We start from the raw sequence: 15,004 nt of genomic DNA on the forward strand, positions 1-15,004 counted from the left end.
TAACTTTCCTCTTTAAAGTATGGATAATTATGTTTAACCATGTATTGCTTACTTTTTCTGACACAATATACCACACAATTAGCTAACACAGTCCACTGTATCTCCACTGAAGCTAGAATTATGCTAACACATGAACTAAATCTTCAAGACTTTCTTACGCTGTTCCTCAACCTTTATGTTCAGTAGTTGTTCCTGCTAAAAAAGATATCACAAAAAAAAAGAAAAATACATTCTGTTGAAATACTGTATACAATACTATTATGTGACAGACTTAAAGCATAGATTCACCTATGTTACTGATATCTGTTACTGATTTATGTTTTTTCCTGTGGCATAAACCATCTTCATATGCACCTATCCGCTTGCTTTTTAACGTGTATTACATTGGAAACTTACATTCAGCAACAACTTCTATACTTTGGTCTTCATTCTGGGACTCTTTCTCTGAATAGCTCAGGTTTAATTCTCTTTTTCTGAAATATACTTGCTTCAATTTCCATTTCCTGAGACATATCTCACTTCTAAAACATGTTCCTTCAAACTATTTGACTTCTTTATATCTCTTTGTATTATACCTTTCTCCTCTGTATTTGCCAACAATTTAGTATAAACTCTATATGTGATTAAATTTTTGTTTACTTTATTTGCCAGATCATTAATAACATTAAAACTAATATCAGTTCGAGTATTGCATCTATCTCTGGAGCCCTCATCACAGGAAAGACATAGACCTGTTAGAGCAGGTCCAGAGGAGGGCCACAAAAATTATTAGAGAGATGGAACACCTCTCCTATGAAGACTGGCTGAGTAAGTTGCAGTTGTTCAGCCTAGAGAAGAGAAGGCTCTGGGCACACCTCATTGAAGTCTTTCAGTACTTAAAGGGGGTATATAAGAAAGATGGGAAGAGACTTTTTAGCAGGACTCATAGCAATAGGACAAGGGATAATGGGTTCAAACTAAAAGAGGGTAGATTTAGACTAGATATAAGGGAGGTATTTTTTATTATTAGAGTTGCGAAACACTGGAACAGGTTGCCCAGAGAGGTGGTAGATACCCCATCCTTGGAAACATTCAAGCTTTCAAACTCAGCAGGGCTCTTAGCAACCTGATCTAGGTGACCTTTAAAGGTTCATTCCAGCCCAAACTATTCTATGATTGTATGATCAGTCTTTGTGGCACCCCCCACATTTTGGCTACCATCCCAGTACACTGACATTCATCTTTACTCCAAGTTTATAGCCCATCTCATCCTGTTAATCCTTGTATATCAATTCTTGTATCTAATTAATTAGAGTCAATTTGTCAAGGATTTTTTTTGTAAAATTATTAAAAACCCATCACTTTTCTGGAACTCCATGTCTGTCATTGATGCCTCTTCCAAAGGCCAGAGGAACCTGCAAGGATGGTGGTGTTTACCCAGGCCAGGTATCATGCACATTCTCAAAGGTTCCCTCTCTCTTTGAGTGGCTCTGTGAGTGGTTTTGCTGGATTTCTTCATATTTCACATGTGATGATTGACTGATACTCTTCAGACAAGGAATAGTTCTAAAGAGTGAAAGGGTATAATTCTAGAGGAAATTTCTCTGTTCAGGCATGAAAAATGTTTTGAATATTCTTCTAGTATCCTGGGGTGTTTTTATGAACCATATTTATTTTTTTTTAGTGAGACATATGAAGGGCATGTTGACTGGCAACAAAACAAACAAACAATCCCCGGACAACAAAGTAAGAGACTATTTGAAAGAGATGTCTACAAAAGACATTGCCAAGGGCTGAATCTTTAAGGTCAGGTTTCTAGCTAAATCCTGGAGGAACCTAAGAGAAAGGACAGATAATCTATTAGATGGTAAAAAGTCAGATTGTATGTTCCAGAATAATGAGTTCATTTAAGAGCCAAGGTTAATAAAATACATCTCAAACAAATTTAAAGACATTCTGTAAAAAAAGTAGCTCAGCTAAAAGACTCTGTGCTAAAACAACAGTCAGAGATAAACTTTCAGCGAGGACTATTCCTAAAAGTCCTTGAATGATTCCTTTCATTCTAAACAAGGAGAAGGAGAAACTTCAACTGCATATTTAACATTTGAGACTATGTGTCCGTGTCTGTAATTCATGGCAGCAGTTGACAATGGGGTTAAGTCATAAGCTGATCGTGACAATGGAAGTTGTTTTGATCTTTTCAGAGTTTTATATCCACTTCCATGTAAATGAAAAAAATGTTAGCTGTGAAATTTGAGAATAAGCATACTCATGTTCACTTGAACTGGAAAATGTTTGTATTAAAGTTTGGATCCCCTTAGTCTATGAAGCTGGGACAGTATTTAGTGAACTTAAGTGTTTTACTTTGGCTAGTCTCACTTACTGGGACATGTACCACTATGTTAAAAAGGTTATGTTGCTTTTCTCAGAAGAGAAATAGCTGTCTAGAACATTGGTCCACTGTGTGGTGTAAATGTGCCTATCTTTCACCCAATCAAATTTAGTAAATGATGAGTTCTAATCTCAGAACTGTTATCTCCAACCCCAATAAATTCTTGTTTTTCAGGAATTAATGGAAATTATTCCCTTTAGATCTTAATTAGAAAAGCTGTGTCATTAGAAAATTATGAATATCACATTTGTGAGGAGGGTTTACCTGGAGTTTACCTTCTAGAATCCCTTCCTCTCAGAAGAATTAGTCATCTTTACAGGGATTTGTGAAACACCATACTAAAATGGAGATATAAAAAATTTTGGAATTAAGTGAGAAATTATCATTAAACCTGCAAATTTTGATAAAAATAATATTCCTAGGTTTTTTTCTAACTACTACTATAGATAAATATGGGCATTCTCAAGCCAACTGCCATTTCAGATAACTGTGGGATTCTTTTTATTTTATTATTATTTTTATTAAATATTGGGATAGAGGAAGTGATAGTCAATGAATGAACTGATTTGGTATGATGTATCTTTAGCAATCTAAAACGTAAAAATTTAGACTAAACAGGTTCCATCAACAGTGGAATTTATCCAGTTGTAAGCATCTCAACCCACCTATAGAAAAAATCTCTCCACCAACAGGATGAATTATCTGTTCCTGTTTTTTAAGTTTAGTTTTAGAGTCAAGATGATATTTTTTTATCCATATACAATTAAATTTTATTTTAAAAGGACTGAAAAACTATGTATGTTAATCTTAAATAATTCTTCATTTTACTATTTCTGATAACTACTTTATTAAAGACAGATTTTTCATGTAGGCTATAATAAGGATATATTAACTGCACAGTTCTACACAACTCCAAATAAAAATGAGGAAATATTCAGAAAACCTATTTTCCAACTTCTGGTGGGTCCAATAAAGATTGCTGTAAGTGGATTTATTTTCTTTTGAAATAATTAAATGTAAAGTTCCTGGAAGTGGATAAATCATGGCTACTGCCTACAATGTAAATGTTCATACAAGGCTTGTCACTCTGTGCTCTGCAGGTTCTGTGGAAATAATTGAGAATTTTAAAGACTCCAATAATCTGACCTATTTTGGACATAGAGTTCAAGATGAAACAAACCACACTTCAAAATTAAGAGGTTTTAATGGCCTGTAAATGCAATATCATGGATGTAAAGGGCCACATTTCAGGAGCTGAATCTTAACTGCCCATGCCTTGCCAAAGAATATTTTTTTTTATTTTCCTCCTAGCTTCTTGGTTTAAAGGGTCAAAGAGTAATGGGTCTGTGTGTATGTTTGTGTATGCATATGTGTGCATATATGCATTAAATCTAATTGGGTGTCATAACCACATTCAAAAACGGAAAATAGAAAAATATACTCTTAAGTCGTAATTTGCTGTAATTACTTTCATTTTAGAGAAAGAAAAAAAAAAACAACAAACAAAACAAAACCAGAATTATGATGTAGTTCCAGTACTTGTGCACTGAAGAAAAGTGTTAGGCCATGTAATATACTTTGTTTGATAACCTTGTTGCCATATAAAATAAGGAATTAGAAATGCTTAGTGTAGATTTTCTTTATGTACTCTTTATTAGCACACTGGTTGCTCTTACATAGTTTCTGCAAAAAGAAGTGATAATATTAAATTGAGAGCAGAAGTGCAAAAATAGACCAAAGCAGTTCATATAAAACTAAAAATATCTCTACTAACTACAAGCACAGCTACAGTCCTAAAGAATGCAAATTCTGATTTCAGGGCTTAAAATGTTTGGGTCAATTAAAAATGAAACACTCTTATTAGAAGTGTTTACTTTTCTGCACTCTGCAATATGAAAGGCAACATGGTGTTATATTCTTTATAACAACCTTCAGAAAGTAATTTGGTAAAATCAGACTTACTGGTACATACATCTCTGATTCTGTTATGCTCAAAATCTTGGTTATGGGCAAGGGAGAAGCACACCTTATATACAGGTAAAGCCACGAATGTACCGGTAATATAACATAGAAGTTAAATATATACTAATTATTAGGTCTGATCTAATCACTACAGAAAATGAATAGAAATGCAATTTAAATTGGGACTCCCACAATTTTTAGTTTCTGTCTTTTTTATGACATTATACTCACCCTTTTCCCTCCTCCTCTGGGTCTTAAGGTCAGTGGTTTCACAGTGGTGTTGTTGGGGGCAGTATTACAGAATCCACAGCCCTTCACAGGAAGGAATATGATGTTCATATTTGTGGTTTCTTCTTCATCCCTCTAGGATTTACTTGGAGTAATTTCTCTACGTCTGCTAAAATGCTTTTACACCTTTTCTTCATTGGGCTGCACTTTTGTATCTGAATTTACTTTTTATGGTAGCTCTAACATATATTAAATACCATTTATTTTTTCTTTTTCTTACCCTTAAGATGATTTTTTTTCCAGCGCCAGGTCTGCATTCTTTAACTGACCACTGGTGAGTTGTTTATAACTATGGGGTCTCCAGTGCTAAAACTATACCCCATCTCTTATCATCACATGCCTGTGCTCCTCACATCACATCCTGTGTCTCCACTTCTCAAGGCCTCTGCTATTGTACAAGCCCTGTCTTTCTTTGCAGCATTGCACTAGAGTTGAAAATGTCATCCTACACAGAATAACTACTTGTTACTGCTATCTACATAAAACTATGGTTGTAGCATACAAAGATAAACAAAAGTAAAGCAAATTAGAAGAAAAAACTGCTGTCACACTTGTCACAGCAAAGTAAAACATCACTGCAGGAAGAACAGACCAAGCCTGATGAGCCTCAGTCCTAAATCCTCACGAATTCAGTGCAAAGCTCATGGCCTAAAGCCAGCAGTGGCAATATTGCACTGCAGGGCTACATGGTAAAACTCATCATGCTTCCTATTAGAATTTGTATTGTATTTGCCACCTTTCCTTCTGGTCCCAAAGTCAATTTAAATGATTGGTCACACGCCACTGATGGTACTTCAGCAGTGTCGTATTTTAGTCCCTTTCAAATCCTTAGATGACTATCACCTGGATTTGTTTATCTTGTATCACTTGTTTAAATGCACTGGCAAGTTTATAATCAGGTACAGTCATAAGTATGCTAGTTTCTCTGTTTCTTAGCTGGCTGGTACCAAACCCAGAACTATGTAGCTGCTTTAGAGCATCATGGATTACAAGCTAACAAACACACATGAAAAGCACAGTACATTCTTTAGTGTTTGGTATGCTAATGTAAATACCTCATGCCATAGTACATGGAATATGGAAGTGGGATGACCTGCTTGAGAAGAATATAGAGACCTTACCTGAGTGTGCATGGATGGAGTTAGAAAAGCTAAAGCTCAGATGGAGATAAAACTAGCAAGAAAATAAGGGCCCTCTCCTCAATGGGGCATTATGTACAATGTAAAGTAAATTCTTTTTTATGCCTCAGTATTCACAGGTGTGTGCTCAGGTGATTTCCAGTTCCTTGAGCCTAGCAGAAGACAAAGTCTGGGAATGTAGCATTACCCACAGTAGAGGAAGACACTATTAGGAGTAATGTCCATGGGACCAGAAAAGGCGTGCCAAAGGGTGCTGAACAATCCCATTTTCAGGTCACTATCATCTTTGAAATGTCATAGTAAGCTGGTGAGGTCCTTAGCGAGAAAAAACTTAAATGACAACTATATCTTCAAGAACTGAAATGTACAGAATTCCCAAATTCTCCTCCTGGGACAAGGCAGTGATGGTTATATGTACAAACTAAGGGACAAGAGACTGCAGAGAAGCCCTTTGAAAAGAGATCTGGGGGTCTGGGTTGATTGCAAGTTGAATATGATTTAACAGTGTGCCCTGGTGACAAAAAGGGCCAGCTGTGTCATGGGGTGCATCGAGCACAACACAGCTGGCTGGTTGACAACAGTGATTGTCCCACTCTGCATTGCACTGGTACAACTCCACCTCTAGTATCGTGTGCAATATTGGGCACCTCAGTATAAGAAGACATCAGACTATTAGAGTGTGTCCATAAGAGGGCAGCCAAGGTGGTGAAAGACCTGAAGGGCAAGACTTACAAGCAGCAGCTGAGGTCATTTGGTTTGTTCAGATTGGAGAAGGCTGAGGGGTGACCTCATCACAGTTTACAATTTCTTCAAGAGAGGGCAGTGGAATGGCAAGTGTTGATCTCCTCTTCCTGATAACCAACAATAGGACACGAGGAAATAAAATGAAGCTGCGTCAGCGGAAGTTCAGACTGGACATTAGGAAAAGATTATTCACTGAGAGGGTGATTGGTCACTGGAACAGGCTGCCCAGGGAAATGGTCGGAGTACCAAGCCTGTCAGAGTTCGAGAACTGTCTGGACAATGCTATTAGTCATATGGTTTATTTTTAGGTAGTCCTGTGAGAAGCAAGGAGTTGGACTTGATGGTCTTTATGGGTCCCTTCCAACTTGAGATATTCTATGATTTTATGAATCATAGAACCATAGTATCACAGAATAGTTGAGGTTGAAAGGACCTCTAGAGGTCACTTTGTCCGACTCCCTTGCTCAAGCAGAGTGCCCTAGAGCTGGTTGCCCAGGAGCATGTCCAGACGGCTTTTCAATACCTCCAAGGATGGAGACTCCACCACCTCTCTGGGCAACCTGTTCTAGTGCTTGGTCACACCTGCAGTAAAAAAATATTTTGTGATGTTCATGCATAAACTCAGTTTGTACCTGCTCGTGGTGAAACTTTATTTCACTGACATCTTGGGCATAGAATTTGTAATTGAACAATTTAACTTGTAAGAATACGTTTTTAGGTAAAAAATGCATAAGGTCACAATAAAAAAGAAACAGTACAACAGTAAACTCTTTAATCAAATTATTTCCCCTCACTCTAATGTTGTATAATTTATTTTTTCCTTTGTTCCTGTACCTGTTGAATTTATTCCTGATAGAAGAATAACATGCTTAATTGCACACAGAAATCTTGCTTGAGTTCTCTAAGTATTGCTTTTCTCAATTATTCAACCCTCACTCACTATGAAGTCATAATTACTCATTAAAAGCTAAAGTGGATTACTATGGAGATCTCTCCTGACATCCATTTAACACTTAATCAGATCTTAATATCATAAATTATGCATTTCTCAGCAGTATTCAGATTCTAATAATTTTTATAACAGTTCAGAGTTACTAGATTCTCTTCACCCCATTGTTGCAGGGAAAAGTTTTAGAATTTGCTTAAAGGATACAGCCACTATAAGAATTTCAGATTTATAGCAAAATAATTCTTGAAGCCTGTTCGATTGCACTAATATTTTCTCTTAAGGGTTTCTTGGACAAGACAATTCCACCCTTATGAATAAATATAAAAAAATGGACCCAAAATACATACTAAGATGAAGTTTATTTCCAGCTTCACCCCCCACCCCTACCCCCCACCATTTTCTTTCCAGAACTCATTAAGAAAAAAAGGAGAAAACCCTCTCATTTTCTAGGAGATAGCAACTTCTTCATTACATTCATAGAATCATATAATCCTTTAGGTTGGAAAAGACCTTTGAGATCATCAAGTCCAACCATTAAACCAGGACTGCCGAGTCCATCACTAAACCATGACTCTAAAAAACACTTCTACGTATTTTTTAAACATTTTCAGGGATGGTGATTCCACCACCTCCATGGGCAGCCTGTTCCAATGCCTCAGTGAATAAATTTTTCCTAATACCCAACCTAAAGCTCCCCTGGTGCAACTTGAGGCCATTTCCTCTCCTATGTCACTTGTTACCTGGGAGAAGAGACCTACCCCCACCTGCCTACAGCCTCCTTTCAGGCAGTTGTAGAGAGCAATTAGGTCCTTCCTGAGACTCCTTTTCTCCAGGCTAAACAAATACAGTTCCCTCAGCTGCTCCTCATAAGTCTTGTGCTCCAGAGCCTTCACCAGCTTCACTGCCCTTCTCTGGACACACTCCAGCACCTCAGTGTCTTTTTTGTAGTGAGGGGCCCAAACCTGAACACAGGATTTGAGGTGCGGCCTCACCAGTGCTGAGTACAGGAGGACTATCGCCTCCCATATCCTGCTGGCCACACTGTTTTGGATACCAGCCAGGATGCTCCTGGCCTTCTTGGCCACCTGGGCACACTGCTGGCTCATATCAGCCAGCTGTCAGCCAGCACCCCCAGGTCCTTTTCTCTTCCCCAAGCCTGTAGCATTGCGTAGGGTTGTGTAGCAAATCAGTTCAGTTGATTTTACAAATGAAATATGTATTTTTTTTTTTAGTTTTTTTTTTGTCAACAAACATTATAGAAAGCTACAGTTAATAACTCTTGTCCTGGTTCATGGCGTGCCTTTCTAAAAGTATTAATTATGATGGTAACTCCCCAGAGATACAAATATATATAGTTACCTTTAGTATCAATACAAAGTGAGTCTTGTAAATGGAAGGTCAAATTCTCCATAGTTGCACGTGTAACATTACATATTATATTAGAATAATAAACAGAAGTATCAAATTTCCTATTTTCTGTATTATTTAAATTTTACAGTAATAATATAGTTTAAACAAGTATTTATAACTCAGTAAGCTTCATAACTTACAGTAAAATATATTCATGGCTTTTGAAAAATTGATATGTTAATACTGTGCTATTTTTGGCTGAGGAATAAAGGAGCAAAATCAACACTGAAAGGCTGTACAGTATGCTGGCCAACCTCTCTCTAAATACATGAGACTGTACATGTGGTTCAGCACCTGTTGGCACAACACAGACATATCCGGCCAACAAATCACAGCATTAAGGCCTTACTAAGTATATTCCTCTTTACATTTATAGAAGTCCATAAAAAGCAGGTTTTAGGTCTCAGTTTGACACTCCTTTCCAGCATATTAAAAAGAATCAGTATACATTTGTCAAAGCTTAAGTGTTTTGTATTAGGAATGGACTACAGTGAAGGAAATTGGAAGAAATGTTTTGCTGAAACACAAATTTTATGCTATTAGCTCTTGTTGTTCTGATGCCTCTGGCTTTAGATCAAAAGGAGAGCTCATTAAAAATTTTAAAATAATTTCATTATTTGAAGCAAAATTATACCTTTTTTTTTTTTCCATATGAAGAATTTCAAATAGAATACTAGCATTTGGCACATTTCATAGAACATATTGTTTGATTAAAGAAATTTTCCCAATTTCTTTTGTATCCCTCCCAAACATTTTTCTCCTGTACAGTTTTTCAGTTTTTTCCCACTAAGCCACTGACTGAAGTAACACTGATTACTAGCAAGTCCATGGTAAAGACATCAGTAATCTACCTTTATTTTCTTTTCTGAAATTTTCCTCTTCAAAACTTGTCAAAACTTCTTCACCTTCTTCTAGATTTCTCAGCAGTAAAGACTGCTTTACTTTTCATTTGTCTATTCTTTATCTTTTCTAAAATTGGAAAACAAAAACTACTCAACTCCTGCTGTAGAAATAATAAATTAAAAACAAACAAAAAATGATAATGGAAAAAGGAACAACAGCAAGCCAATAACAAGAAAGAAAATCTCTAGAACCTTTACATGAATTCATTATATTTTCAGTACCAAAAAGAAGGAGAAAACTTTAATGTGTTTTCTTTTTTGTCAAATCACCGTGTTTTCCAAGACTAACGGTAAAGCTGAAGTCTTCCTTATTGACACTTATGACATTGCCAGAGATACATTTCTCTTCAGTTCGTCCTTTTTAGAACTGTCCGGTTATCTGGTTACAAGTTCAATTGTTTCTTTCTGTTGGGGTAAAAAAAAGTCTTCAGCTAAATGAGCAAGAAATTGTTCAGTGGAATGACACTAAAGGTTACCTCAGACAAATGTGGACTAGCTTTTTCCTAGCCAAAATGGAGCCAGAAACGACATAACGAAATATATACATAATAGAATCAGAAGTCTTGAGTAGAAATCAGGGTTGACTCATGCAGCAGTAAAAAAATAGAGGAAAATGCAAAGGTATTACCTCCATTTCAGGTAATTATTTCTAGTGAAAATCTTCTCTCTTAAGCTCTGTATCCCTATTTTGATCTCATCTAAAATTGTTTTTTAATGCCTAAAGGGTTCATTTTGACCTTTTTTTAAAGACCCTGAGTTATTTTTATTTTTTTTAATAACAGAGAGAAAGGAGTCTGGAAACTTACACAAGGTCTTTAAATTATAACCATTATTTCAGAAAGATTATTTAAAGCAATAGTTTTTTTTAACAATATTGCTAATACGGTTCATGGTGGTTTTTTAAAAACATGATATTAGTTCTTAGATTTTTTAGGATTATTTTTTTTCTTAAATCCAGGGGAATTCTGCGAGGTGAAAATTAATAATTGTGGTTCCAATTCATGTGAAAATGGAGGAACATGTGTTGACTATGAAAATCATTTTAAGTGCATTTGCCCTATAGGTGAGTCATTGGAAGTTTATTCTATTTTCTAAACAGAACAAAGAAAAAGTCATCCAAATATTTAGGTTTTGACCTTGGATGGATGCCAGGTGCCAGGCAAGCTGCTGTATCACTCTCCTCCTCAGCAGAACAAGGAGGGGAGAAAACTAGATTAAAAAACCCTTGTAGGTCAGGGTAAAGGCAGTTTAATGAAGCAATAGCAAAAGTCACACACATGGAAGCAAAGCAAAACAAAAGACATTCTCTCCTTCTCATCGGCAGGTGATGTTTGACTGCTTCCTGGGAAGCAGGGCTTCAGTACGTGTAGTGGTTGCTCTGGAAGACAAACATTGTAAATAACGAATAACCCCCATTCCTCCTGTTTATCTTAGCTTTTATATCTGAGCAGACATCATACGCTATGGAATATCCCGTTGGTCACTTCAGGTCAGCTGTCCTGGCTGTGTCCCCTCCCAAGATCTTGCCACCCCCAGCCTACTGGTGAGAGGGGGGAGGTTGGAGAGGCAGAGACAGCCTTGGTGCTGTGTGAGCGCTGCTCAGCAGCAGCCAAACACCCGGTGTGTTATCACCACCTTTCTTGATACCAACACAAGCACAGCGCTATGGGGGCTGCTGTGGGGCTCAGCCAGACCCAGTACAGTAAGAAATAGCAACATAAAAATAGAAATATGCCTCAATATATGCAGTGAACATTTTTATGAAGATTTCCACTTTCTCACTTTGTTTAGCAAATAAAACTGGCAAATTACTCTGGTGGAATAGTGTTAACAGCTAACACCCTGAACAGAAGTAATGTCAATATTCTGAATGAACTGTGATTAAACATTCTCTTTGTGGTGCAGGTTTTGAAGGTGAAAGATGTGAACTGGATATTGATGCCTGCCTATTCTACAATATAAGCTGTGCCCCAGGAGCACTGTGTATGGATAAATCTCATGGATTTAATTACACATGTTTATCACCATGTATTGGAAACACAGAGGTAGGATAAAGTTATATATTCCCCCCAGTGTTTTTGAGAAATCAAACAAGTTATTCTAAGAGCAGTGAGCTGATGATGAAGGAACCCATTTCCCATGGGTTTCCTAAACACAGTACACACTTTTGATATATTCTCTTATTAACCTTTCTCTTTCCTGTGTAACATGCACACCCGAAAGTGCATGATGTGAGTAGTAATGTCAGTGTCTGACAAAGTGTAATGTCTGATCTCTTCCTTTCTTGTTCTTTGTAGGTTTACTCACTGAGGTCTCCTTCTGTCCCCTATTTGGTGCTGCTATGGTGTGAAACTTGTAGGAACTTAAATCAAAAGTTCCTTGAAAAGTCTGATTTCTTTAAAATATACTAGAGAGAAGGCTGATGGTACTACACCAATACACAGAAAGAATGACAAAGGCTTTATTTCTATTAAAAACAAAAATGAAGATCATAATGAAAACAAAAAAAACTAAAGCAAAATTAACTACAATTTAATGAGAGCTGACAATACAGTTAGAAAAAATAAAAATTCTCCTTGCAAGTTGTTCTTAAATGCTCACGGAATATAGTAATGAATTTGATTTTTGTACATACAAAGTAATCTAGAAATCTTTAAGTTAGACATTAACAATACTTAGGCCAGAATAACATCCATTGTGTACCCAGATGTCTTTAAGTAATGTATTTGCTGTGTCCTTCTCACTTCCCTTTAGTGACTTTTTCAATTAAATTACTTGTTTAGGTAGGATTAATTCACATCAGGGTGGACAACAAAACCAGGCCCTTGAGTTACTGTGATTTCGATATGGGATAAAGTAAAATCTCATTGCACTTTTTATTACGATAGATATTTTAAAAGCTATGTACACAATGTTATATAGCCCTTTCAAACAGCTACTCAAACTGATCACCAGTGTTTCAAAGACTTAATCAATTCTTTTATTGAAATATATTCACCATAAAAATATAATATGCAGAGCAGACAATGTGTTTACAAAGAAACAATCAACATTTATGTCACTTTGAAGTCCATGGGTACACACTCACCAATGAATACGAAATGTAACACTGAAATTCTCACTGGCTCAAAGGTTTGTATTTAAATTGTTCAGCATCTGGTAAATTTTAACATTTTTATGATTTAAAGTGTCATTCCGAGTGCAAATTTATTGTACATGGCATAACACCATAATGATGCAATAATCATTATAGCTAGTTAGGATGGGAAGTGATGGTGTGCCAAGGATGCTGATGGGAGCTAGTAAAACATTTTACGGTAATATTTGCTTAAAACCCCTCAGACACATTTAATTTATTGATACAAACGTTTCATAGACCATCATAAATGTTGTCATGTGGGGAAAAAATAATATATATATGAGTCTATATACACTCACTGTATGAGAAACAATTTGGTCATAATGTGAATAATCAGATTTTCTAATGGGAAAGGGAATACAAACTAAAATAAAGGACTGATATATTTGGGCTTAACTTGTTTTCTTAGCCTACAGATCATTAAAGTAATATCATTTTCTTACTGGAAAAAAATAAAAGCTTTATTCAAACAAATTAATATCTTAATACATTTTAAAGTACTGTAAGTAATAACTTGAAAATAAAGGTTTATATTATTCAGTAAATTTCATAATTATGCATTTATTCTTATTTATTCTTTGTGGGTGGAAAGTTAGTATGTATTTTTGTATTCTTTCATTTATTTTCCATTTCCAATGGTGCCTTAGTTATGCTGAACTGCTTTACCTATGTGTATTCAGCAGAATAGACTGGAATTAATATTAATATTTTAAATATTTTCTTAATAAACAGAAAGTAAGTTTATATCATTAGGGTTCTTTTATCTCTACATAAACGTATAATGAAATTAATGTGTTGGCATTTTGGTTGTGTATTTTTTTATTTTCCAAGAGCAACACTTTGAAAGATATATATTTTTATATTTTTTTATACATAAAGCACCTATCACCATATTGATAAACATTGTTTGGAACCACTCATTAAGGTTGTTTTTAATATTATTTTAACTATTATTTATTTTAAAATAAATATAAAAAGGAAATGTGAACATTTTAAAACAGGACATACCTTTCTTCAGATTTCAAAATCTAATCTTAACCTTCTATACAGGATAAAGCTTGCCTGCCCTGTACCTGGAATTATGAAGGGCCTCCAAATAAATCAAAATTTTGGCATCTTTAAATTAATGACTTCTAACAAGACCAAATTTAATCACTTCATACTATAATATCTTTTCTTCTCTCATCTATTCAGGAAGATATCCAAAGAAATTCAGAAAATATCCCAGTACATTTGAATACAGTATGTATGTTACAAACCCCATTACTTTTATTAACAGGACTTCATAGGGAATTGATACAAGTATTGGTAATAGCAAATAACCTTAGTGGAACCATAGAATCACAGAACAACTTGCGTTGGAAAGGATCTTGAAAGACCATCTAGTCCAACATTTTGTGGGAAAGGGAGCCTAGGTGAGCCTAGGGGGAGTCTAGCACCCTGTTCAATCACATCTTGAAGGCTTCCAGAGATGGGAATTCCACAACATCCCTGAAGAGACTATTAATTTCAAAAGCCCACATGTGACCCAATCAATCACAAATGTGGAGGTATCCTAAGTAGTGTGATTATTTTTAGTGGCTGTGACTAAGCCCTATTGAGCAGTTTTATTGCTTCCCTCAAAAAAAATAGTATTTCAAAATTCTGTCAGCAAGCTCACAAAATCATAGGTTCCTTTAGCATTTCATAGGAAAATATTTGAAATTGTAGCAGTAAGTATGGGAACTTCAAGATGTGAGCCAATAGTTATTCTTTTATAAAAGGAGTCATAGGTATTTAAAAGTACTTTTCAAAATTTTTTTAATTCTATTTTCAGTTTTAAAATATAAACAGACATACTTAGTGGACATCAGTTTGGTTTGTTAAAAATAATTCCCATACAACTTAGGAACAGAACCATCTCTCAAAAGTCTTATCAGTGTCTATCTACACCTTTATGGTACTGAAGTTGTGTCCAACGGGATTATTGAGCTCTACTTGCATAATTTACTTGGAAGTTATTTCCTCTTTTTATGAGCCAAATGATCCCAAGCTACCCTGTTACATTTGCAGTGAGGGTCATAATTCCAACCTTCTGAATTAAAGTATCCATGTGCCTAA

At 35.7% G+C, this 15,004-nt stretch overlaps 1 protein-coding gene across 1 annotated transcript in view; it reads left to right on the forward strand.

Moving 5' to 3' along the window:
• The window catches only part of EYS (eyes shut homolog), an 872,029-nt gene that overhangs the window by 91,793 nt on the left and 765,232 nt on the right, over positions 1 to 15,004 (forward strand). Inside the window, exons 7-8 of the mRNA XM_056343434.1 lie at positions 10,724 to 10,828; positions 11,671 to 11,810. Coding sequence (XP_056199409.1) covers positions 10,724 to 10,828; positions 11,671 to 11,810 — 245 coding nt within the window. The remainder of the gene's footprint in view (positions 1 to 10,723; positions 10,829 to 11,670; positions 11,811 to 15,004) is intronic.

This window comes from Falco biarmicus, chromosome 6, assembly GCF_023638135.1.
Source record: "Falco biarmicus isolate bFalBia1 chromosome 6, bFalBia1.pri, whole genome shotgun sequence".
NCBI classification, from domain to species: Eukaryota; Metazoa; Chordata; class Aves; order Falconiformes; family Falconidae; genus Falco; species Falco biarmicus.